Below are 25,247 nucleotides of genomic sequence, written 5' to 3' on the forward strand. Positions count from 1 at the left end.
CCATGGTTCGTCTGTCTGACCATGGTTCATACATATCCAACCATGGTTAGGACGACCCCTATAAAAAGAAGCCTCGGGACGTTCATTTTAACACATCACTTTTATCTTGTTACGTTTACAACTCCATACTGTTGTTTGATGATCACAACTTCCGTTTAAATTTTACTTTCGTTTTGAAGCTATCCTCGTTTCCGTTTCAAGCTCGCAACCTCCGGTAACGTCTCTAGCAGCTTGACTAGCGCTACTCAAATTTCTCCAATATATACCTACTATGTTTTTGTTTATCAAGAAACACTTTCACGTGGATAAATTATACCTACTATACCGAATGTGATTGGTATATAAATTTTTAAGGTACATATTTTGTGCAGGTTAGATCTCGAAGAAATGGCAGCAAATGGGAATGGAAATGCGATGGGAAGGAACGGACTTCCCACGATACAAACAAGGCCTAACGGGATATGCCATGATGATAGTTCCGCACCGGTGAAGGCTAACACAATAGATGAGCTCCATTCTCTTCAGAAAAAGAAATCAGCACCTACCACTCCCCTTAATGGGGTTGATGGTACTGCTTTTTCTTTTTTCACTGAAGAAGAACGCCAGCAGCAACAGCTCCAGTCCATCAGGTACTTTCAAAAGCCTTAATACGCACACATGTGCAAATAAATTCCGGACCTTGAACCTCAATTCTTTGTTAACCAAATTCCTCCGTTAACACCATGTATATAAGATCTAGGAACTTTGGAACTGGAACAGGAACAGAACGGATAAGACTCGTTTGTTTTCCCGGAACTTGTTACAAGAACAGAGCAACGAAGCTGAGAATTTGTTACCAAACAATTAATTATTAAATAGAAAACCAAATAAATAAAATATTCACCGCATGCTAGACTAAGACAGGTCCCGAAGAACGTGGAACTGGAACATATTATATTAGCAAACTTTAACGTAATCAGATGAATTTAACTACTGAAAATGAATTAATATCAATATTATTTGTAATGTTACAATAATAATTTGTATGTGTGCAATGTTGCAGTAACTCATTGGCATCACTGACGAGAGAGACAGGACCCAAAGTGGTGAGAGGAGACCCGGCCAAAAGGACCGGAGACACACCGAAAGTCAGCCATCACCACCACTTCACCGTCACGCCAACTATCAGTGTCAGTGACAGCTCTCTCAAGTTTACTCATGTTCTCTACAATCTCTCCCCTGCTGGTAATATATCTTTTTAAATTATTTTTTTGTGTTGTGTGCTTGTGTTTATATTTTTATTAACTGTGTTCGAATATTTATGAGTCTGAATTATTGTTTTGCAGAGCTGTATGAGCAGGCTATTAAGTATGAGAAAGGGTCGTTCATCACATCAAGTGGCGCGTTGGCTACACTCTCTGGTGCTAAGACAGGCCGATCTCCTAAGGATAAGCGTGTCGTTAGGGATGAATCTACTGAGGATGATCTTTGGTGGGGAAAGTATGTCATCTCCCTCCTCTCTCTCTCTCTCTGTTATCTTTTATACTTATGTCATCTCAATCTCTCTCTGTTATCTTTTTATATTTCCAAGACTTTTTTGTTTATAGTAGTATAATTTTATGCACAGGGGTTCGCCAAATATAGAAATGGATGAGCATACCTTCCTGGTGAACAGAGAAAGAGCTGTGGATTATCTCAATTCCTTGGACAAGGTATCTAATTCTTATTCATTTTATGCATTTCTTTGTCCTAAATTGTTTTATGGTTAGTTGCATAAATTTAAATATTCGCGTATTTATTCGTGCAACTCTCGATTGCTTGATATAACAAAAAGAAAGAAAGATGCATATATATGATCCTTCATCCTATCATGAATCATGATAGGATTCAAAATTATTTCATCGTGACGCAAATTTTTTGTTGACACAACATTTTTTGCAATAAACCAAACCAAAAGGGACAAAGGGTCAAAGGATAAATTTAGTAATACAGTAGTGCCCACCTTAACCATATCCTGAATATGATATGGAATGGACTGATGAAAAAGTCCAATTTTGCCTATTCAGTTTGTGATAATGTTATCTTTTTTAGGAAAATGTTAAATTTCAATGATATCTATTTTTGTCCATGTCCTAAATTCGCATCATGCTCCATTCTTCCCATGATATGTGTTGTCATATTACATTAAGTATATATTTTCACTTAGCATGGTTTTGGGCTCATAAATTAGTACTTAAGTACATCTTCATCAGCCTGCATTAGATTGTAGATATTAAGTGTTGCGATATTTTTCGGAGCTACTATGGTGATGAGATGAAGAGCAGGTGTGGTAAATGATTTCGTGTTGTTTACACAAGGTGAATCATGTGCATAACTAATAAGTTGTTTACCATACTTGCCTTGCTACCGGTGAAGTTTATATATATTGATAGAACTTTAACTGCAACAATTTGGGTTTCTGAGAGCTGATTTCTCTGTTTTAAACCTATTTAGAGTAATAATTAATATGTCTCTATCAATGACATTTTAGGTCTTTGTCAATGATCAATTTTTGAACTGGGATCCAGAGCACCGAATCAAAGTCCGGATAGTGTCTGCGAGAGCTTACCATTCGTTGTTTATGCATAACATGTAAGTAGACCGAACAAAATGTTGGTATTTATATACCTGCAAAGCTTGTTTTTTTATAGGCTTATAGCCTTGCCCCGAGATCTCTGGTTCTAAGCCCGCCAGATAAGTATTTTTAACGTTGACATCATCTTAATTGCCAATCTTAAGTATCATAATTCCTTGATATGAATTTTGTTGAATCAATTGAGACATGATTCAGTTACAAAAAGCTAAGCATAATGATGGTGTATTAGTTCAATGTACAATACGATAACTGAGTGGGTGGCAGGTGTATCCGACCTACACCCGAAGAGCTGGAGAATTTCGGTACTCCGGACTTCACTATTTATAATGCTGGACAGTTCCCGTGTAACCGTTACACCCATTACATGACATCTTCTACTAGCATAGATTTAAACCTTGGTAGAAGAGAAATGGTCATCCTCGGCACTCAGTACGCCGGGGAAATGAAGAAAGGTCTTTTCAGTGTTATGCATTATCTCATGCCTAAGCGTCAAATACTCTCACTTCATTCTGGCTGCAATGTGGGCAAAAGTGGAGATGTTGCCCTCTTCTTTGGATTGTCAGGTAAAGTACCATCGGATTGTTGTTCCGATGTGGCTCTAACCCTGGCCTAATGATATGTCTCTTCAAGCCTATCTGTGCTTTTCTTGTTTGGAAATGGACTATTATGTGGCTTCTGTTGCTAGTTCAATGTTTTAAATGAGTCTTAATTGTTATTTAGGTACTGGTAAGACAACTCTTTCTACCGATCACAATCGGTATCTCATCGGAGATGATGAACATTGTTGGAGTGATAACGGTGTGTCAAACATAGAAGGTGGTTGTTATGCCAAGTGCATCGATCTTTCTCGGGAGAAGGAACCTGATATTTGGAATGCCATCAAGTTTGGAACTGGTACATTCCTTAGTCATCTTGATCTTAGCTTATCATTCTAGTAAAATTTTGGGGATTTAATGACAGGAAACCTCTATATTGCAAAGTAAACAAAAAGTAAAACTTTCCAAGCTCAGTATCTTGTTCAAACTAATTTTATCAAAGTTCAAGTACTGAGCAACCTCGATTGATTTGTGCCTCTTCTTGCAGTGTTGGAAAATGTTGTATTTGATGAACACACAAGAGAAGTAGAATTCGAAGAGAAATCCGTTACAGGTAATACTTCTACCAGTGTTTCCATCTGATCTGTCTCCTCAGTGCAAATCATGTATTAAACGATGCTCTTCCATCTTATCATTCAACGCAGAGAATACTCGTGCTGCCTATCCTATTGAGTACATTCCGAATGCTAAGATTCCATGTGTCGGTCCACACCCTAAGAATGTCATACTTTTAGCATGCGATGCATTTGGTGTTCTTCCTCCAGTGAGCAAGCTAAACATGGCTCAGACCATGTACCATTTCATCAGTGGATACACTGCTCTGGTTCGTATCTCACCTTGGAAAAAATACAAACTTTGCTTTAATCAAAAATGCATTACAACATTCTTCTTACTACAACAAAGAGTAAACAAATCCTGTGTTTGATATCAGTTAACTAAATTGGGTTCAATCTATCTGTAGGTGGCTGGCACCGTGGAGGGTGTGAAGGAGCCCCAGGCAACATTCTCAGCTTGCTATGGTGCAGCGTTTATTATGTTACACCCTACTAAATATGCTGCAATGCTAGCCACAAAAATGGAAAAACATGGAGCAACAGGATGGCTCGTTAACACTGGATGGTCAGGTGGAAGGTATGAAGAGTAAATACCGAATATTATGCCATACCTCAAGTAAATTTGCTTCTAACATGTATTTAAATGTGCAGCTATGGATTGGGGAAGCGTATGAAGTTGGCATACACCAGAAAAATCATTGATGCTATACATTCTGGTAGCCTTTTGGATGCTACTTACAAGAAAACTGAAGTTTTTGGATTAGATATCCCAACTGAAGTTGAGGGCGTGCCATCAGAAATCCTGGATCCAGTTAACACTGTTAGTTGGCTGATCCTTTCGACATTTCCAATACTTCATCTAATTATATATTTTGATACATTATTAACAATATGAATCGGTTTTTCGAATGCAGTGGCCAGACAAGAAGGCCTACAAGGAAACACTTCTGAAGTTAGCCGGTCTGTTCAAAAAGAATTTTGAGGTGTTTACCAACCACAAAATTGGCAAGGACAACAAGCTCACCGAGGAGATCCTTGCTGCAGGGCCAGTATTCTGAACAAGAAGATGAAAGAAAAGAACTTGAACTGAAGCAGCAGTGTGGAATTAAATTGCATGAAATAAGTTATGGCTAGGTGTACTTGTAATGTTTTTATTGTTCAGTTCAAGCTAGCTCTTGTAGTTGCTAATATGTACTCTTTGTTTTGCCTCCCTCCTGTCCTGGCACCTTAAAATATGCGAGTATTTCTGAGGGGGTGCATGACAATTTGTTTGCTGTTCTGTTTGCTTTCATTTGAAAGAGTAATTATAAAACCAAAAATGAATAAAAACATGTTCTGATTTAGGTCAATAAATATAGTTTAATATTTTTAAAAGTTCTGTCAAACCTAATTATCAACTTTAACCGGTGTTCTGAAAAGCAGAAATCGGGATTATTCGGTGGAGGACCTTTCGGTGATTAATTGTATAATCGGTGATTAATCGGATTGATTAATCGGAAGCAATTTATTTAATAAATAATTTTATTTAAATATTGCTAACCGTTAATAAGATTTACAAAAATAAAATCACATATCATTAATACAATATTGATGTTTAAATTGTAAGATTTACAAAAAAAACCATCATTAGTACATAATTGATATTTATGTGATTTATACTAATTAATTATTAATGACTTCTAACCAGTCACTACTTGGTAGTTATTAAATTATCATCTACTAGTTCAAACCTTAAGATTTAAAATGATTTGAACGATAATAGGACAAAACAATACAAATGTGAAAGATGTAATCATTGTTGAATAAATTTAGAATACATTAAGATTAAGATTGTGAATCGATCAGCAAGCGAGTTGAGTGTTTAGATTTGAGAGTAATTCAATTACAAATTTGTGCAGAGGATTTAGGAATATAAGAATATACAATTGTTTATTTATGTACAAGAATCAATATATTAATATATTAGTATTAATATTAATTATTAGATGTTAAATGTTAATTATTATTTTCAAAAAAATAATTTTTCTTTACATTTTTTTATTAATTTTAAACTTTGACCGATTCGACCGATTTTTGACCCGAATCGATCGATTTTTCCCGAACTGCCCGACTTTTGACCAATTTTTTAAAAAACCGTACCGTGACCCGATTAATGATTAATCGAGATTCGAGACCGGATCCGATGGAACTCCGATTAATCGACCGATTTTTAGAACAGTGACTGTAGCATGTAAAAACTTCTAGCATGGCAAGGGAGAAAAGAAGTAGGGACAATTTTTGAATAAGTGTCAGTCGGACAATTTTCTTCGTTGATCCAAATCAATAAACTATTAAATAAGGGTTAGATTATTCGGTAATTTCCTTCTTAGATCATGATCAACAAACTATAAGCATTACCAACTTTATCACTCAATCCGCTTAAATACTTTAATATTATTAAAAAAATATAAGGAAAATGAGTTATGTCAGTTGCCCCGAAACTCGAAATAATATTATATTTGGTGAATTTGAATCTGTATAAATATATATATATATATATATTTTAAATAATATAAGATGTATTTCTTCTTCTACATATTCTAGTCTAACATGATCGAACCGAAATCTAGCTATTAGTTCACATACTTTTGTATAATTGGATCTTTGCTGTACTTAACTGTTAGTAGGTCAGACATCATGTTTGCAACATGTCTGTGTGCTAGGGTTTAAGCAAATACTAAAGAATCACATTTAATGGCTGTCAAGAAGATTTTCAGATATTTGAAGGGAACAAGAAAGTTGGGATTGTAGTATCCTAAAAGAACTGATTTTGAAGCTGTTGGATACACAGATGCAGATTTTGTTGGATGCAGGGTAGACAAAAAGAGTACAAGTGGAAGCTGTCAATTCCTTGGTAAAATACTTATATCTTGGTACATTAAGAAATAGTAATCTGTGTCAACTTCTACAGCTGGTGTTGAATACATAGTTGTTGGAAGTTGTTGTGCTCAAGTGTTTTGGATTAGAAATCAATTAATGGACTATGGCCTAGTATTACTCAAAATTCCAATCATGTGTGACAATACTAGCGTCATATCTATTGTTGCTAATCTAGTTAATTATTCTAAAACTAAGCACATTGATGTAAGGTACCATTTTATTAGAGAACATGCTGCAAATGGTACCATTGAGCTTATTTTGTTTCAACAGAAAAATAATTAGTTGATATTTTTACTAAACCTTTGGATGGAGCAACCTTCACCAGACTTGTAGGTGAAATTGGTATGTTAAACTCTTCATCCTAAAGGCAAGAACTCAGCTAATATGTTGCAGCAGATTAATTCATATTAAACCAAAATTAATTTTATTTAATTGGGAATTAACTAGAATATGATTTATAAATATTTCAGAACTCTATGTATATTTATTTTTCAAAAATTCAAACTTAACTTGGAATTTTTCAAATACTAAGAAAAACTATCTAAGTGTTAATTCGCATTTTCAATATATGAAATTAATATAAGACAGAACTGAAAAAGAGTAAAAGTATGTAGATAACCGAGTTCTCGATAAGTCAAAATGACTTCTTGACAAGTCATTTTGAGACTTCCCGACAGAGTTCTCGATAAGTCTTTTTCATTACTTCTCGATGGACTTCTCGACAAGCCTCTTTATGACTTCTCGATAAGTATTATAGAGATCTTGATATAAGTATCAATATGAATTCTCTACAAGTATAAAATTTTAGACTTATCAATAACTCAGAACTGTAATTATTTAATTCAATAAAATATTTCAGTAAAATACTTTTGATATAAAATCAGTTCTAATTTTATGTTGATTTATTCAATATAATTTGGGATAATTCAGTCCAATTACGACACACTATGTATTTATTCTACATCTTGATAAGTCGATATCTAGTTCTCGACAAGAGCCAGGATAGTGACATCTCGACATGAGTTTTTTAATTCACGTGACTTCTCGATAAGCAAATATCAACCGTTTATTCCTACTTCTCGAGAAGTCATATATCTAGCCTATAAATACCCAGACATCTCGACATAACCCCTCTTTATGCTTTCGAGATCTCAATTGACCTAATTTCTATAAATTTTCACCGCTCTCACTCATTTCAAACTCTTTCTTTCTCAAATTTCTTACCCACTCAAACTCAAACACTTTCAATGGTTGCCAGCAATGTTAGAGCTGTTATCCCCAGGGATAGAACCAACTACCTAGCATTTGTGGATGTAAATCAAACACATAATACTTTCAAGTATTTTCTCAAATTCCTTTCTGAATCCTATCTTGTAGGGGCTTTGACTGCTAATCCTGTGCTCTACTTGAATGTGCACAACGAGTTTTGAAATTCAGCTGTTGTGAACACTGTTGTTCATGAGAATCAGGCAGTTTTTATGGTGGTTAATTGCACAATTCAAGGTGTTGTTGTGGAGTTTGGTGCTGATGATGTCAATCAGGCCTTGGGCATACCCACAGACAGCATTATGGAGGCTTCAACAACTGTTGAGTGGCATTTATGACACTTTATAATTCTCTAAAAAGACTTGGATTGATGTTTTTTACTAAAGTTATCTGTATTTTTGATGTGTTTTGTAGTGTTTTTGCATTTCAGGCATATGCTGAGGATTCAGGTGAATTATCATTGTTTTGATGCTAATATGGTGTTAGGATGGTGTCTAAAGAATAAAGCTCCGGAAGCCAACTTGTTTGCAGCAGGAATTAAAGAAATTCAGAAGTTTTTCCAGAAGCACGGCGCCCATTTTTCAGAGAGCCAGCGCGCGGCCGCGCCAGGTCGGGACTTCAGAATCCTGATTCTAATTGATTTACAATTGCGAGGACTTCTATCTTACTTGGGCTACTATATAAACAACTCTAGGTCATTTTTTAATGATATATTAAGACAGAACGCAAAGGAGAAGACGACAAGAGACCTAAGCACAATTCAACAAAGGCGAATACGATCTAGTTTATTCTTGTGAATCTTTATTTTGAGTTGTCATCTTGGATGCTCGTTTCTTATTTTTTTGAAACTATACTCTTATTTTGTACTTGGTTTTAATTATTTGTTATAAAGACTACGTTTGTTTTACCATGCTTTCATTGGAACCCACATTGTCGATGAGTCTGATTATGGGCTAATCGTTATCGTGGGGCTCTAGCGGATTTATTTATGGATTTCTTTAGTTAATTCGTTGATTCCTTAGTGTGTGGTGATTGTATGATAACTTAGCATTGGTTGTGCTTATTCGTCTTATGAGCGTCGCGAACTTATAATATAGCAGGTTAATTCTTAATGAAGCGAAAGTGAATTTAAGGGTTTAGAACTTGCCATGCTAGCATAGGTTCATATATTGTTATGCATGATTCGTAGGTAATTTTAACCATCTTACTTGCCCTGTGTAATCAAGATAGATAACTTGTGCTTAAACCGTTATGTTGTCAAATTCTATAGACATATAGGGTCTCAATATAATTGGTGTCTATTCAGCTTCTATCTCTTTTGTGGATGTCTGGTAGTATGGTACTCGTGCAACGAAAGTTGGCGTTTATCAGTTTCGTGTTATCTGATTAGTATCATCACCACTGCATGCTAAGGTTAAGAATGAAAAGGCTATTAAATGAAGTATTTAATGAAGTTAGAATTCCATGTTGTCATACATATTAATTCAATCAATCTTATTTTCATAGTTATAATTATTAGTTAATAACAACCTCAAATTGTGATTCGTCTTAGCATTGAATAATAACCATACATTGTTGCTTAGGTGCATGAATTAATTAGTTAACCAATACAGTCTCTGTGGGAACGAACTAGAAAAGATTCTATACTACTTGCGAACTCGTATATTTGCGTGTATTATTATCGCGTGTTTAGAGGCTAACAAGTTTTTGGCGCCACTGCCGGGGACTGCAGTGTTAATTGATAGTTTATGTGCTTTCTATCAGTGGTCGTTAAAGTTCATTGACTCGGACATTGTTACTTATCTGTTTCCTTATTTTATTTCAGGTGCTCTAGCGAGGGTGTATGCATACGCGTTCGCGCACTCGTAAGAGAACTCTGGATAAAGCCGAGGAAGATCTTGTGGTGGTTCGAAGGGAATTTTTGAGGAAGAAAAGAAGGTAGAAGAAGAAGAGAAAGTCGAAGAACCAGTTGTAGTAGCGATGGGAGATCAAGCAGAAAATCTGAAGGCTTTGATGGACTATTCGCAGCCCAAGATTAATGACATTCAGTCGAGCATCGTCAAACCAACCATCAGGGCTAACAGTTTTGAGATCAAGGCAAGCACAATTCAGATGATACAGAACTTAGTTTAGTTTGGGGGTTCTCCTACTGAAGACCCCAACATGCACCTCAGGGATTTCATCGAGATCTGTGACACCTTCAAGTTTAATGATGTGACTGAAGATGCTATCAAGCTGCGACTCTTCCCATTCTCTCTAAGGGACAAGGCTAAGAGATGGTTACATTCTTTACCACCAGGGTCTATCACTAAATGGGAAGATCTGGCATAAAAGTTTCTCACTAAATTCTTCCCTATGGAGAAGACTGCTGCAATCAGGAATGCTCTTACCCAGTTTGCTCAGCAAATAGGAGAATCTGTGTGTGAGGCTTGGGATCGATATAAGGAGATGCTAAGGAAGTGCCTACACCATGGCATGCCTTATTGGATGATTATTAATTGCTTCTACAATGGATTGGGTGCTACTTCTAGACCCATGCTGAATGCAGCATCAGGAGGAGCCATATGGGCTAAGAGCTACGATGAAGCTTATGAACTTATTGAACTGATGGCTGCTAATGAGTACCAGAATCCTTCCCAGAGGTTGACTCAGGGAAAAGTTGCAGGAATTCTGGAGTTGGATGTTTGACAATGAAGGTGGACTCTTTGGCTAACTATGGAGTTAATCAAATCACCAGTGTCTGTGAACTTTGTGTTGGAGCCCATGAGACTTATCAGTGTGTTATTTCTAGTGAATCAGCTCAGTTTGTGAGCAATTTTCAGCGTTCACAGCAACCAGTCCCAGCCATCTATCATCCGAACAAATGCAATCATCCTAATTTTAGCTGGAGCAACGCTCAGAATGCGGTTCAACAGCCTTATCAGCAATATCCAGCTAAGCAGTACAACCCCCCAGGTTTTCAGCAACCGTAATATGCACCAAGACAACAACTCCAACTGCAACAAGCCAATAAAAAATCTGAACTAGAGGAGTTGAAGCTTATGTGCAAGAGCCAAGTTATTTCTATCAAGACCTTGGAAAATCAAATTGGGCAGATTGCCAATGCTTTGCTTAATCGTCAGCCTGGTACATTTCCTAGTGACACTGTAGTGCGAGGAAGGAAGGAAGCTAAAGAGCAGGTAAAGGCAATCACGTTAAGGTCTGGAAAGGTTGCGAATCCCGAACAAACTCAAAAGTTGACTGAAGAAGCTGAGGATGAGAAAGAAGTAGAGCATCAGGATGAAGAAGTGGAACCAAGGAAGACTACTGTTGAGCACACTCCTCCTGAGGGTAATACAGGGGAGAAACAGATCTATCCTCCACCGCCTTTTCCGAAGCGGCTGTAAAAGAAAAAGCTGGACAAGCAATTTGAGAAGTTTCTGGAGGTGTTCAAGAAACTTCATATCAACATACCTTTCGCTGAGGCTCTTGAGCAGATGCCTAGTTATGCAAAGTTTATGAAAGGTATTCTCTCTCGGAAGTTGAAGCTTGATGATTTAGAGACTGTCGCTCTCACAGAGGAATGTTGTGCTGCAACAGAAGTTGCCTCCGAAGCTTAAGGATCCTGGAAGCTTCACTATTCCGTGCACTATTGGGAAAGTGTCTTTTGATAGATGCTTATGTGACTTGGGAGCTAGCATCAATCTGATGCCCTTGTCAATCTTCAAGCAGCTGGACTTGCCAGATCCAAAACCAACTTATATGACCTTGCAGTTGGCCGACCGTTCTATTACGTATCCGCGAGTTATTGTGGAGGATTGTTGGTCAAGGTCGATAAACTCATCTTCCCTGCTGATTTTGTTATTCTGGATTTTGAGGAAGATAAGAAGATTCCCATAATCTTGGAAAGACCTTTCTTGGCAACTGGACGAACTTTGATTGATGTGCAGAAGGGTGAGCTCACGATACGAGTACTGGATCAGGATGTGACTTTTAATGTGTTCAATGCTATGAAATTTCCTACTGATAATGAGGAGTGTTTAAAAGTGGAGATGGTCGATTATGTGGTTACTTCAGAACTTGATCAATTGCTAAGGTCTGATGCCTTAGAGAAAGCCTTATTGGGAAATTCAGACAGTGAAGATGATGATGGTGAAGAACAATTGCAATATTTGAATGCTTCTCCCTGGAAAAGGAAGATTGAGATGCCTTTCGAATCTCTTGGAATGGAGGAATTGAGCAAAGCTCTGAAACGCCTCAAGCCATCTATTGAGAAAGCTCCTACTCTTGAGCTTAAGTCTTTACCTTAGCATTTGAGGTATGTTTTTTTAGGTGATGCATCTACTCTGCCTGTTATTATTGCATCTGACCTTTCAGGTAGTGATGAGGAAAAGCTTTTGAGTATTCTGAGAGAATTCAAATCGGCAATTGGATGGACTATAGCAGATATCAAGGGAATCAGCCCTTCTTATTGCATGCATAAAATTCTGCTAGAGGAAGGTAGTAAGCCTACGGTCGAGCAGCAAAGACGCCTCAATCCAATCATGAAGGAAGTACTGAAGAAGGAAATTCTTAAGTGGCTAGATGCAGGGATCATCTACCCTATTTCTGACAGTTCATGGGTATGCGCGGTTCAATGTGTGCCAAAGAAAGGTGGTATTACTGTGGTAACAAATGAGAAGAATGAGCTTATTCCTACTAGAATAGTCACTGGGTGGAGAGTTTGTATGGATTATAGGAAGTTGAATAAAGCCACCAGGAAGGATCACTTTCCTTTGCCCTTCATTGATCAGATGCTTGACAGGTTGGCTGGACATGAGTACTATTATCTTCTGGATGGCTATTCGGGTTACAATCAGATTTGTATCACTCCAAAAGATCAGGAGAAGACTACTTTCACTTGTCCATTTGGTACTTTCGCCTTCAGGCGAGTTTTTTTTGGTCTGTGTGGTGCACCGGCCACATTTCAGAGATGCATGATGGCTATCTTTTCTGACATGATAGACCAGAATGTGGAGGTGTTCATGGACGACTGCTCTGTATTTGGAGATTCTTTCGATGAATGCTTGTAAAATCTTGGACACGTTCTCAAGAGGTGTGTTGAGACCAATTTGGTTCTCAATTGGGAGAACTGTCATGTTATGGTGCGTCAGGGCATTATTCTCGGGCACAAGGTGTCGAATAAAGGTCTAGAGGTGGATAAGACCAAAGTGGGGGTCATTGAAAACCTTCCTCCACCTATTTCTGTTAAGGAAATTTGCAGTTTTTTTGGTCATGCGGGTTTCTACATGCGTTTCATAAGGGACTTCTCAATAATTTCAAAGCCTTTGTGCAGTCTGTTAGAGAAAGATGTTCCTTTTAAATTTGATGACGAGTGCCTTGCAGATTTTGAGACATTGAAGAAGAGTTTAATCACGACACCTGTCATAACTGCACCTGACTGGAACTAGCCTTTTGAGATGATGTGTGATGCAAGTGACTATACAATTGGGGCAGTTCTTGGGTAGAGGAAGAACAACATATTTCATGTGGTCTACTATTCCAGTAAGACCCTTAATGGTGCTCAACTGAATTATACGACTACAGAGAAAGAGCTTTTGGCTATTATCTATAGCTTTGAGAAATTTCGATCTTATCTGCTTGGGACTAAGGTGACAGTTTTCCTGATCACGCCGCAATTCGATATCTAGTCTTAAAGAAGGATTTGAAGCCTAGATTGATTAGATGAGTTCTCTTGCTCCAAGAATTTGAATTTGAGATCAATGACAGAAAAGGAACAAAAAATCAAGTCGTTGATCATCTCTCACGTTTAGAGAATCCTAATGCTACTTCATTGGATAAGACATTGATAAATAAGTCTTTTCCCGATGAGCAGTTGTTTGGAGTGCAAGAAGAAGAACCGTGGTTTGCAGACATTGTGAACTACCTTGTGAGTAATATCATGCCTCCCGACTTATCGTATGTTCAAAGGAAGAAGTTTCTGCATGAAGTGAAGTGGTATATATAGAATTAGCCATTTCTTTTTCAACAAGGAGCTGACCAAATCATCAGGAGATGTATTCCTTACAGCGAAACGGGGGGAATCTTGCGAGATTGCCACTCAACGACTTATGGAGAACATTATGGTGGAGAAAAGACAGCAACTTGTGTTCTTCAGGCAGGTTTTTTTTGCCGGCCTTATTTAAAGATGCTTACCAGTTCGTTTTAAAATGCGATCGATGTCAACGTGTGGGCAATATGTCTAAGAGAGATGATATGCCTCTTAATGTGCTTCTTGAGGTTGAGGTCTTCGATGTTTGGGGAATTGACTTCATGGGGTCATTCGTCTCATCTTGTAACAATCAGTATATCTTGTTGGCGGTTGATTACGTGTCAAAATGGGTTGAAGTTAAGGCGTTGCCAACGAACGATACAAAAGTGGTGCTTAATTTTCTTCACAAGCAGATATTCACAAGGTTTGGAACTCCGAAAGTCATAATCACTGATAAGGGATCGCACTTTTGCAATCGCAAGTTCACTGCTATGATGCAGAGGTATAATGTGAATCATCGCATTGCCACGACTTATCATCCTCAGACGAATGGTCAAGCTGAGGTATCTAACAGAGAGATCAAGCGCATTCTAGAGAAAGTTGTATGTCCATCGAGGAAAGATTGGTCTTTGAAGCTTGATGAAGCTGTTTGGGCTTATAAAACAGCATATAAGACTCCATTGGGAATGTCGTCGTTTCAGTTGGTTTATGGTAAGGGGTGTCATTTGCCTGTGGAGCTCGAGCATAAAGCATATTGGGCTTTGAAGAAATTGAATCTGGACTTGGATGCAGATGGAAAGAAGAGGATGCTTCAATTGAATGAACTCGACGAGTTTCGACTAAAGCTTATGAGAATAACAAAATGTACAAGGAAAAAGTCAAGAGTGGAATGATAGGGGCCTAGTGCTCAAAGCATTCGTGCCGGGGCAACAAGTTCTTTTATTTAACTCTCGTCTCCGTCTTTTCCCTGGAAAGTTGAAGTCAAGATGGTCGGGGCCCTTCACAATCAAAATTATGTTTCCGCATGGAGCGGTTGAAATTTAAGAGAATGATCTGGGCCTGGCATTCAAGGTTAATGGTCAGAGGTTGAAGTATTACTATGGTGACACGGTAAACCGCAAGGTGGTTAGTGCCGTTTTATTGTCCGTTTGAGCTCAAGATTCTACGTCGAGCTAACGACGTAAAACAAGCGCTTCTTGGGAGGCAACCCAAGTTTGTTGTACATTAGGAAGTAGAAGAAGCAAGAAGAAAGGAAAAACAAATTAGAAAAAGAAAAAAAAAATCAGGGCCAACTACAGAAGCTGGGCGCGCCCGCGCTGATCAAGCGCGCGGCCGCGCCGTTTTTCCAGAAACCAAGCGCGCCCACACTAATCAAGCGTGCGCCGGCGCCGGTTTTCCAGTATGAGAGCGCGCCCGCGCTGTCGTAGCGCGCGACCGCACCGGGTCCTTATTCGAAAAAATATATAAAACAGCAGTTTAATAAGGTACTTTCGGGACTTTTATTCCAAAATCAATTCTAACCCAATTTTTACTCTTCCACATCCCATAATTCCCTCTCCTAATCAATTCCATTATTCCCACGATTCCCATAATTAATTCCCACTTCTATTCCTTATCAAATTCTCACCTCTCCACCTATAAATACATACACTTATACATAACTTCTCCACCATATTACAAACTCTCAAACACAAATTCTTTCTAAACACTTACACTCTTATTCTCTCTTATTCAATCCCGATGGCACCCAAGAGACAAAGAACATAAGTAAGCAGCAACACCACCGATTCTTCATCTGCGGGGGTGTGAGGCCTAGGTTTTCTACTCTTGGGGCTGAAGAGGAGTACATGAGGCTTCTCTCGAAGCCTATTGCTAAGGAGCGAGGAGGGTTTTTACAATCAGGGACCGATGGTAAGCTTTTGGAGATGATTCTTGAGATGGGTTGGGTTCCTTTTTGTGTGGCTCCCGCTGTTATGCCCATGAGTGTTGTGCAAGAGTTTTATTCTAATGCAAACGCGGAGAATAATGGCTTTATAGTGGTCAGGGGGATGACTGTTGAGTACAGTACTGAGGTTATTAGGAGGGTGATTGAGCAGCCCGCAAGGAAGGTGGGTCAGGACACATGGAACGATAAGACTCCGGAGGACTTCGATTTGGATATGATCATTGCTACTCTCTGTGTGCCTGAGACTCATTGGAAGTTCAAGAGGGGCACTACTGATTACTCCACGTTCCCTGCTTCGTGCATGAACAGGTTTGCACGTGCTTGGAATTCGTTTATTTGTGCTAACATCATACCTTCTTCGCATGTGCATGAGATTACTGTGGAGCGTGCTCGTCTGCTGTGGGGGATTCTGCAGGGTGATTACATTGATTTGAAATGGTGATTTACCAGGGGATTTTGAGATTTTTGAGGGGAAGTACTACAGGTGCTATTCCGTATGCGTCAGTTGTGTCGAAGTTGTGTGTGACAGTTGGTGTTTATTGGCCAGCACATGAGCAGCTGCAGCTTCCCAGTGCTCCTATTGACAGTGCTACGCTGTACAACATGGTTGAATGGTATGGCGGCAAGCCCGATCCTAAGGGGCTTGGTTACTCTTATGCTCATCTGCCAGGTGGTGTGCCTATGGAGGCAGCTACAGCGGGAGGTTCTCAGCATGCCCGTCGAGCAGCTTGGAGAGCTCAGTATGGAGAGGAGGCCGGTCCATCGCAGCAGCAGCAGCAGCAGGAAGAGGCAGCAGGAGCAGAGATGGGAGATGGTTTGAGTTCGACGCAGTATAGGCGTCTAACATGGAGGATGGATGCGATGCACGGCATCCATAGTCGTTTTACACGTGATCTCACTCAGGCACTTGGGACAGCTTTTAGAGCCACCGGAGTTGATATTTAGTGGCCAGTATTTGGTGAGGATTCAGTGTATCCGCCTCCGGACACGCCTGACACTCCACCCGTTGAGGGTGAGGATTCTGATTCCTTACTATTACCTTCACTGAGGACAGTGAATATTTTAAGTTTGGGGGTAGTAGTTCAAGAAATATGTTTTTGTGTGAGTGTCATATAGTTGCATGTTCATGTAGTTTTTAGTTCATATAGTTGCATTTTTTATTTTTCCATGTAGTTTTTTTTATTATTATTTGTTTCATTTTTGGTAGTTTTCTGATATTTTGTTCATATAGTTTCATGCATTTGTATTATAACATGATCCCTTAGATGATTTTTATGATTAATTGGTGATATTGATGCTAGTGTAGTGATGTCGTCTTTAGAGATGTTAAGTCGTATTAAGTTGATTTGCATGCTAGAGACACTTGTATTTCACTAAGTCTTATAGGTTGCTAGAGTGCTAGATCATAGTCATGGTTTGTTTGTTTGCCGAGGTTTAATCGTTTGTTTATATTTAGAAAATTTAGGATATTCTCTTAATAATAAAAGACATGGATATTTAAAAATTGGAGAAAATTGGATTTCATTGCTAATTGTATGGCTATGTGTCAAATGGCTAGTAGCCAGCTCATATTTATATGAGTAGTCTAGGGATGAATGAGATGGAGCGAAACACACTCATTCAGAAATTGCAAATAAAAAAAGTAAAAAAAGTAAAAAAAAGAAAGAAAAAAATAGTGTTATGTATAATTGATCACGAGTGGGCTCTTTAGTACTTGAGTTATTAAGTTCTTAGGGAACTTTGTGCCTAGTGACCTAAGGCTTGTATAGTCTGGGATCCGCTAACCTAACGCTCGCTACATGAGTACTATTGTATAAATCTTTTGTGGACCTCACTCATTGCACGATCAAATAAGCATATGTGTTTTGTTTTGTTTAAATAAAATTATGAATCTATTATTAACTCTGCTATAAGAATTGAAGTGTTATAAGTTATTTTGAGTTTAGCTTTTATTATGTTTATAAACTTGCGATTGTCTTGATAAGTAGTGAGTCCTGATTGTCGATCTAGTGGCGATAGTATATCTGTAAGCATTTGCACACATGCACGTCTTTAGTTTATGAGTTGATTTGTATGATTTAATTGATCTTTATGTGAGTAACTGCATTTGCTGAGTTGTTGCTTGTTGATTGGTTGAGATATTCTAGAGGGGATCATTGCATTCATATTAGTTGCATTCATGCATTATTATTTTTTATTTATTCTCTTATTTTTTAGGACAAGCATTGATTCAAGTTTGGGGGTATGTTAAGTGGCATATATGACACTTTATAATGCTCTATAAAGGCTTGGATTGATGTTTTGTACTCAAGTTATCTGTGTTTTTGATGTGTTTTGTAGTGTTTTTGCATTTCAGGCATATGTTGAGAATTCTGGTGAATTAGCATTGTTTTGATGCTAATATGGTGTTAGGATGGTGTCTAAAGAATAAAGCTCCGGAAGCCAACTTGTTTGCAGCAGGAATTAAAGAAATTCATAAGTTTTTCCAGAAGCACGGCGCGCCCGCGCTGGTCAAGCGCGCGGCCGTGCCCATTTGTCAGAGAGCCAGCGCGCCCGCGCTGATGAAGCGCGTGGCCGCGCCAGGTCAGGACTTCAGAATCCTGATTCTAATTGATTTACAATTGGGAGAACTTCTATCTTACTTGGGATGCTATATAAACAACTCTAGGTCATTTTTTAATGATATATCAAGACAGAACACAAAGGAGAAGACGACAAGAGACCTATAGCACAATTCAACAAAGGCGAAGACGATCTAGTTTATTCTTATGAATCTTTGTTTTGATTTGTAATCTTGGATGCTCGTTTCTTGTTTTGTTATACCTATACTCTTGTTTTGTACTTGGTTTTAATTATTTGTTATAAAGACTACGTTTTTTTTACCATGCTTTCATTGGAACCCACGTTGACGATGAGTCTGATTATGGGCTAATCGCTATCGTGGGGTTCTAGCGGATTTATTTATGGATTTATTTAGTTAATTTATTGATGCCTTAGTGTGTGGTGATTGTATGATAACCTAGTATTGGCTGTGCTTATTCGTCTTATGAGCGTCGCGAACTTATAAGATAGCGGGTTAATTCTTAATGAAGCGAAAGTGGATTTAAGGGTTTAGAACTTGCCATGCTAGCATAGGTTCATGTATTGTTATGCATGATTCGTAGGTAATTTGAACCATCTTACTTGCCCTGTGTAATCAAGATAGATAACTTGTACTTAAACCGTTATGTTGTCAAATTCTATAGACATATAGGGTCTCAATATAATTGGTGTCTATTCAACTTTTATCTCTTTTGTGGATGTCTGGTAGTATGGTACTCGTGCAACGAAAGTTGGCGTTTATCAGTTTCTTGTTATCGGATTAGTATCATCACCATTGCATGTTAATGTTAAAAATGAAAAGGCTATTGAATGAAGTATTTAATGAAGTTAGAATCCCATATTGTCATACATATTAATACAATCAATCTTATTCTCGTAGTTATAATTATTAGTTAATAACAACCTCAAATTATGATTCGTCTTAGCATTGAATAATAACCATACATTGTTACTTAGGTGCATGAATTAATTAGTTAACCAATACAGTCTCTGTGGGAACGAACTAGAAAAGATTATATACTACTTGTGAACTCGTATACTTGCGTGTATTATTAGCGCGTGTTTATCGACTAACAACAACCCATAAGTTGGTTGAGTTTATGGATTTCATAAACTACAGTGAGAAGATTGATATGGCCAGGCGGAACAGAAAGAATCTACGGAGAGAATGGTCCTTCGTCTTTGACTCCATCATTAGAGCTTTCACATGCATGAAGACTGGATATGATAACATCTCCAGTGTGGTATAGAAGCTGGTGCATTTCATAACGTACAACAGGCACCTCAATGTTTGCATGTTCATTCTGGAAGAGCTAAGCACAAGGCTGACCATGCATTTGCTAAGTAGAGGTAAGGAAATTTTCTTCCCTAAGTTTATATTGTCTACCTTAAATCATAAAGTAGCTGACATTCATATTCTTGAAGGAATAGATAGAAATCAAATATGCAATTGTAAACAGGTGTCCAAAATTTTATTTGGTTCACTAACTACAAAGAATCAGGTAAAGGTAGCTCTAAATATCACTGACTTCATGTTGGAGAAATTTAAAACCTATCCTTACCCTATGTCTGACATGAGATCTAGTGCTATAACTAGTACAACTATGGCTTCCGCACCTGTAAAAGTACACAAACAGGATAGCACACAGGGGCCTTCCACAGCTGAGACCATTTCTTCAAACCACTAGAAGCTAGAAAACCAACTACTTCATCCTCTCAACAGGGTGGAGTTAGTAAAAAGAAGTAAAAGCAAACACCCATGATAGTTGTTACTAAGAGTGGTGGGGAACAAACAGACATTGAGTCTTCCTTAGTCAGAAAGCCAAAGAAGTTAAGGAAGATTAAGTTGACCACTCAAATAGCCACCTCTGCATCTTCTAAAAAAGATACAGTTATAACAAAGGGGCATCAATAAACTCTGGGGGAAACTTCTCAACAAGGCCTTAATATTGAACAAAGCATTCTCCCCAATGCATCTTGTATAAAGTCTGCATACCTCTTGAGCACTCTCAAGAGGTTGAAAGAAATAATTTGGTTGGCACACACAATGAGAGCACATCAATTGAAACTCTCTCATTCATTCAGAAGGAGTTGCCAAAAATTAATTCTGAAATCTCTAATCTTATATCACAAATTTTTTCTTCATATAATGAAAGGCTTGAAACCATTTCTCAAGCTTTGCCAACATCAAGTGACACAGTTCATGAAACTGTGATCACCACTCGTATACAATATATAGATGGTGAGAGGCTACATATTGAGGTAGACCTTGATGACACCATCACAAATACAGGGGTTTCATCAGTTTTTTACTGAAGACCATGTGCATGTTCCTATTACACCTTCATGTGCACCACAGTTTTCACAAACTGCTAGGTTTAAGGGTAGTATTCTTGAGGGGGAGCTACTCAAATCCTCTCCAATTCAAATGGAGATTTCTCAAGCAGGAACAACTCCCCTCATAGCCCTGGCTGAAATTGCTTCGTCAATTGAAACTGAGAGTAAAATTGCCAATGATCCAGTCATTGAGGAGGCAAGTCTAGCACATTTATGTGTTAGTTTCTTGTAAGAGGAATAAGGGTTTGAGGCCATGATACATGATAGTAACCTGGTCAAATCCCCTCCAATTCAAATGGAGGTTCACTCTTCAAGTGAACAACACACTATTACAACCACATCTCATGTTGTGAGTCAAACCGTGACCCCTGTCACATGAACAATATCACCAACCCTTCCATCAACCTCAAACACTAAAACTTCCATCCCATCAAACTCTACAGATCCCAATCAACCTTCAACCTCAACCCAATCTCATCTCTCAATGGCTACAAGATGCTCAAGCTTAACATACTATAGTGGATGACCTTCTAGTTGATCAGTTTACAGGCCTGGCAAACATTACTCAACATCTCCTCGCAACTGATATGTCTAATCAAGACTATCAGGCAATCTTACTTTCATACAAGGAGGATGTTGAAGACCAACAAGCTAAAATTGCAGATGAAGCTGAGGCTAATGGAAATGTAGATGCCTTATAGCAATGTAGATGCATGGCTGTCAAAAGATTTTAGTGTAAATATGAATGAGGCATTGGCAAGATTTAGAGAATAGTATATCACCATTTTGGGGAGCAATGCCAAGATCCCCACGCCACAAGAGGTATATGATTCCATAACAGAAGTTTACAAAGCACAGTTGTAGGCTTTCCATCTTATTGGAAAAACATTGGAGAAAACTCTGGATGGTCATCAGGAAAAAGTAAAGAAGCTTGTGAGTGACATGATTGATCAGCTGGTGCTATCTCAAATGGAGATCGTAAACAAATTCAACAAGTTTGCTGAGAAGATGGCCACTTTTAGCTTAACCAGTGTGGAGTCAAGTATCAAAAATCTCAAATAATAATTTCTAGCTCTTCATGAAGTTGTTCAACAACAAATAACAAGCAACAATGACACTAAGGTCAAGTTGGAACAAAGCAATTTTGCTTTCAACATGGGAGGAGGCAGCCATATTATAGATTCTAGAAAGATTTATGACCGATGGATCTGAACTTCACAGAGCTAGATATGAACTGGTAAATATTGAGTACAACACAAGGGGGGGGGGTGAATGTGTTTGTTTGGATATTTAGCTTTTTAAAACTTGTTTGGATATGGTGTGTGAACAAAGCAGTTTGATTGTAGAGATATTGTGTTAGCGGAATTAAAATAACAAGCACAATATTTTAAAACTCACTTATTTGTATTAATTAAGTTTGTCTTGCTACAAATTATGTGTTCTTAAAAATATAAGAACTCGGCTTCTTGCTTGAGAGAGTACAAGAAAATTTAGATCTAGTTTGTTACTTCTAAAATAAAGGACCAGTGTTTATTTTATATATTAGTAATCACAGGTTTACACAACATGCAATAAGATATACTAAACCCTTTTCTAAGCTATCTCTGATTCTTTCTATTTTAGGCTTAATAAATCTTTGCAAATCTTGTAGAATTGTGACCATCCTTTGTCAATTAATCTTGCCCCTTGATCTTGAACTCTTCAAGCTGCTTTTGTAGACTTTCCAATCTAAGTGAATAGATCATTTGTTGATTGATAATCTTGAATCTTTAAATTATCTGTATTACTGTATTTGAGGTTCATGTCGAGATATCCAGTTTGTTCTATAAAGAAGTGACATCTTAATAAGTAAAATGACTTATCGAGATCTCTGAGTTTTCTGTAAGTAGAAATGACTTTTCGAGATCTCTGAGATCTCTAATGAGAAATTGACTTGTCGATATTTCCAATCTTCACATCTTCATTTGACTTGTCGATATCTCTGAGTTCTCTACATGCAGAAATGACTTGTCGATATCTCCAATCTTCACATCACCATTTGACTTGTCGATATCTCTTAGACTTCTCTATAATCCATTTGGACTTCTCGATAAGTCATTCTGGAGTTCTCGAATGACTTCTCGATATAACTTGATCTGTGACTTGTCGATATCTTGATTTAGAACATTTTTCATTAAACAGATTTATTCAACTCCAAGCTTCTACAACTTTTCTCTGAGGCATGATCTTTACTTGATCGTCTTCCAGAGTTTATTTCTTAGGCTTGAAACCGTTTACAGAAAAAATACTCCAGTCTAATCTTCTAACCTTTTTACTGACTCAAGAGATACAATACATAATACATATTCAGACCATCATATAACTAAATCTTAGGATTGTCAATGTAATTTAGTCTTGTTATCATACATGCATGTCTTGCACAACATGAACCTTCAGCCTTGATAATGGAGGAAATTAGAAACTCAGTTCAAGCCACTTTTGGTGCTCCTATCTCAACCAGCTCCTAACCTGCTTTCTCCACCTCAACAAAGCTTTAAATCCAAAATCTATAAACACAAGTCTCAACTCTCCAAACCTCTAATGACTCTCTCTCTCTGCTCAAGTATCTCAGCTAACCTCACTAGTACAAAGCCAGCAATAGGACATCAAGTCCTTAAGAGACTCTCACAAATATCTACGGATGCAAAATTCAGTATCGTTGGGAGCTATTATGGGAGCCTTGAACATCCTACTTCAGGAAACCTCTCAAGTTGTAAGAACCCAACTCCCTCTACCTATATCCATTGTGCCTGCTATCAAGCTTAAGAAGGAGATGGAGTCTCATCTACAGCTAAAATCAAGCCAAGCTATAATTCAAAAGAAAGATGATGTTGGAATGAACAGACTAATGAAGGCAACTGAGGGACCTTGTCTTGACAAGGAATTTGATGAACTCCTCAAAGCTCTTAGAATCTCTCTAAATAACAATCACTTCACATAAAAGAAGGCTCTGGATAGAAATATATATTTCCTGAGGGTGGTGATGGTGATTAATGGAAACTTCAAAGAGAAGAGGATTGTTGCCAACATAAATGACTCAGGTGTGGACAGATGCATGTAAGTGTCTCTTTCTTATCTCCAATCAAAAAGAGCATCTGAGCTGGACATCCTTATCAATAAGGTGAACATTGTGATTTCAAAGGACACTCTCTTGCTCAATGAACTTAAAAAGGGTCAAATGGCTGTATTTCCCGAAGCTTACCTTCAACCAAGTAAGGGAGTGGCCTACATATGTCCAAACACCAGACAGTGCAAATATTTACAGATTCAAAGCACTGTGTCATGGGGAACAAGAAATTGCTGATGATCATAGAGACAGATCTGAAGTCAAAGAAGAATAAGACTGTTGAAGATGTGGAAGCCTTGAAGATTATTGCTAGATATTTGAAGAATGTTGAAGCTATGTTGCCAAGAGCTCAAATTAACACAAAAGATGACTTGGATGATGATGAGCAGAAGAAAGATGAACATAAAATTTCGGGCTCAAATCCAAGTCAGTCTAGCAAAGCAATTAGTAACAAGGTGGATGAGAAGAAGAAATGAAAGGAGGAAAAGAAATGAAGGGATGATGGAAAGATAAGAATAAATGATAGAGAAGGGGAAAAGAAAGAGATTTTCCAATAAGCTTAAGTATAAAAAACTCTACCAACTCAAACCCCTAAACCTAGCCAAACAGACACTCAGTTAATCCAAACCCAAAAGCTCAAGTACCTATACAAGCCAACTGCAAATTCCATACTCAAGGTACCTATCACAGCTAGCCAAGTCTCCTTAAAGAAAATATCAAAACCACCTTCATTCAAACCTCCAACCAAAACTCACTTCAAGACTGCAGGAAGAAAACCAAGAAAAAATCAGGCTGAGGTCGGTGCTATCTGAAATTGCTTCAATCAAGATGACTTTCTACCAGTTTCCAAGAACATAACAAATGATGATTATCACCAACAATTAGCTGAGGAGATAATCAAAGTTTGTGTTGTTTCTCTAAGAGAAGTCAGAATTCACTACAAGGATGGCACTTTTATTTTGCTGAATGAGAAGTCATTAAAACATCTTCTGCTGCAGAATTGGAGAGGGTGATTAGTTTGATGAATGCAAGAAATTCAAGTACAAGAATATGGAAAGCGGTTTTGGCTGAAAGGTTGAGAGAAAGAGATGCTAGGGAAAAGGCTGAAAAGGAAGAAAAAGTGAGAAAATATGCTGAAGAAATTGAGATGTTTGAAAGAAGATCTAATGACTAAAGCACAGGGGTTGAGCAGGGATTCTAAATATGGATATTTTCTGAATATCAAGGCTGGCAGAGTTTCAAAATTCAGGATCTATCTTCTCAACAGTTACTCATTGGATGAATGGCTCAAACTAGTGG

General features: G+C 37.9%; 1 protein-coding gene and 1 non-coding gene across 2 annotated transcripts; one reads left to right on the forward strand and one right to left on the reverse strand.

Moving 5' to 3' along the window:
- The first annotated feature begins 62 nt into the window (after window positions 1-62).
- Window positions 63-5,093, forward strand: LOC141723409 (phosphoenolpyruvate carboxykinase (ATP) 1). Its single transcript, XM_074525201.1, has 13 exons — window positions 63-214; window positions 372-629; window positions 1,043-1,224; window positions 1,326-1,479; window positions 1,607-1,691; window positions 2,510-2,610; window positions 2,879-3,177; window positions 3,335-3,508; window positions 3,698-3,763; window positions 3,855-4,033; window positions 4,172-4,341; window positions 4,416-4,584; window positions 4,679-5,093. The coding sequence occupies exons 2-13, from the start codon at window positions 388-390 to the stop codon at window positions 4,820-4,822; spliced, it is 1,965 nt and encodes a 654-aa protein (XP_074381302.1). The 5' UTR covers window positions 63-214; window positions 372-387; the 3' UTR covers window positions 4,823-5,093.
- A 5,226-nt stretch (window positions 5,094-10,319) lies between these two features.
- Window positions 10,320-10,426, reverse strand: LOC141662190 (small nucleolar RNA R71). The gene has a single exon (XR_012550315.1). It is a non-coding gene; the product is annotated as a small nucleolar RNA R71 (small nucleolar RNA).
- Window positions 10,427-25,247: the final 14,821 nt, after the last annotated feature.

This window comes from Apium graveolens, chromosome 5, assembly GCF_009905375.1.
Source record: "Apium graveolens cultivar Ventura chromosome 5, ASM990537v1, whole genome shotgun sequence".
In the NCBI taxonomy this organism is placed as follows: Eukaryota; Viridiplantae; Streptophyta; class Magnoliopsida; order Apiales; family Apiaceae; genus Apium; species Apium graveolens.

Bases quoted from the DNA above. Each gene is read 5' to 3' on its own strand.
- LOC141723409 (XM_074525201.1), top strand. From the start codon at position 388: ATGGCAGCAAATGGGAATGGAAATGCGATGGGAAGGAACGGACTTCCC. The intron at 4,034-4,171 runs GTTCGTATCTCA...ATCTATCTGTAG, and splicing joins TCAGTGGATACACTGCTCTG to GTGGCTGGCACCGTGGAGGG. The intron at 4,585-4,678 runs GTTAGTTGGCTG...TTTCGAATGCAG, and splicing joins TCCTGGATCCAGTTAACACT to TGGCCAGACAAGAAGGCCTA.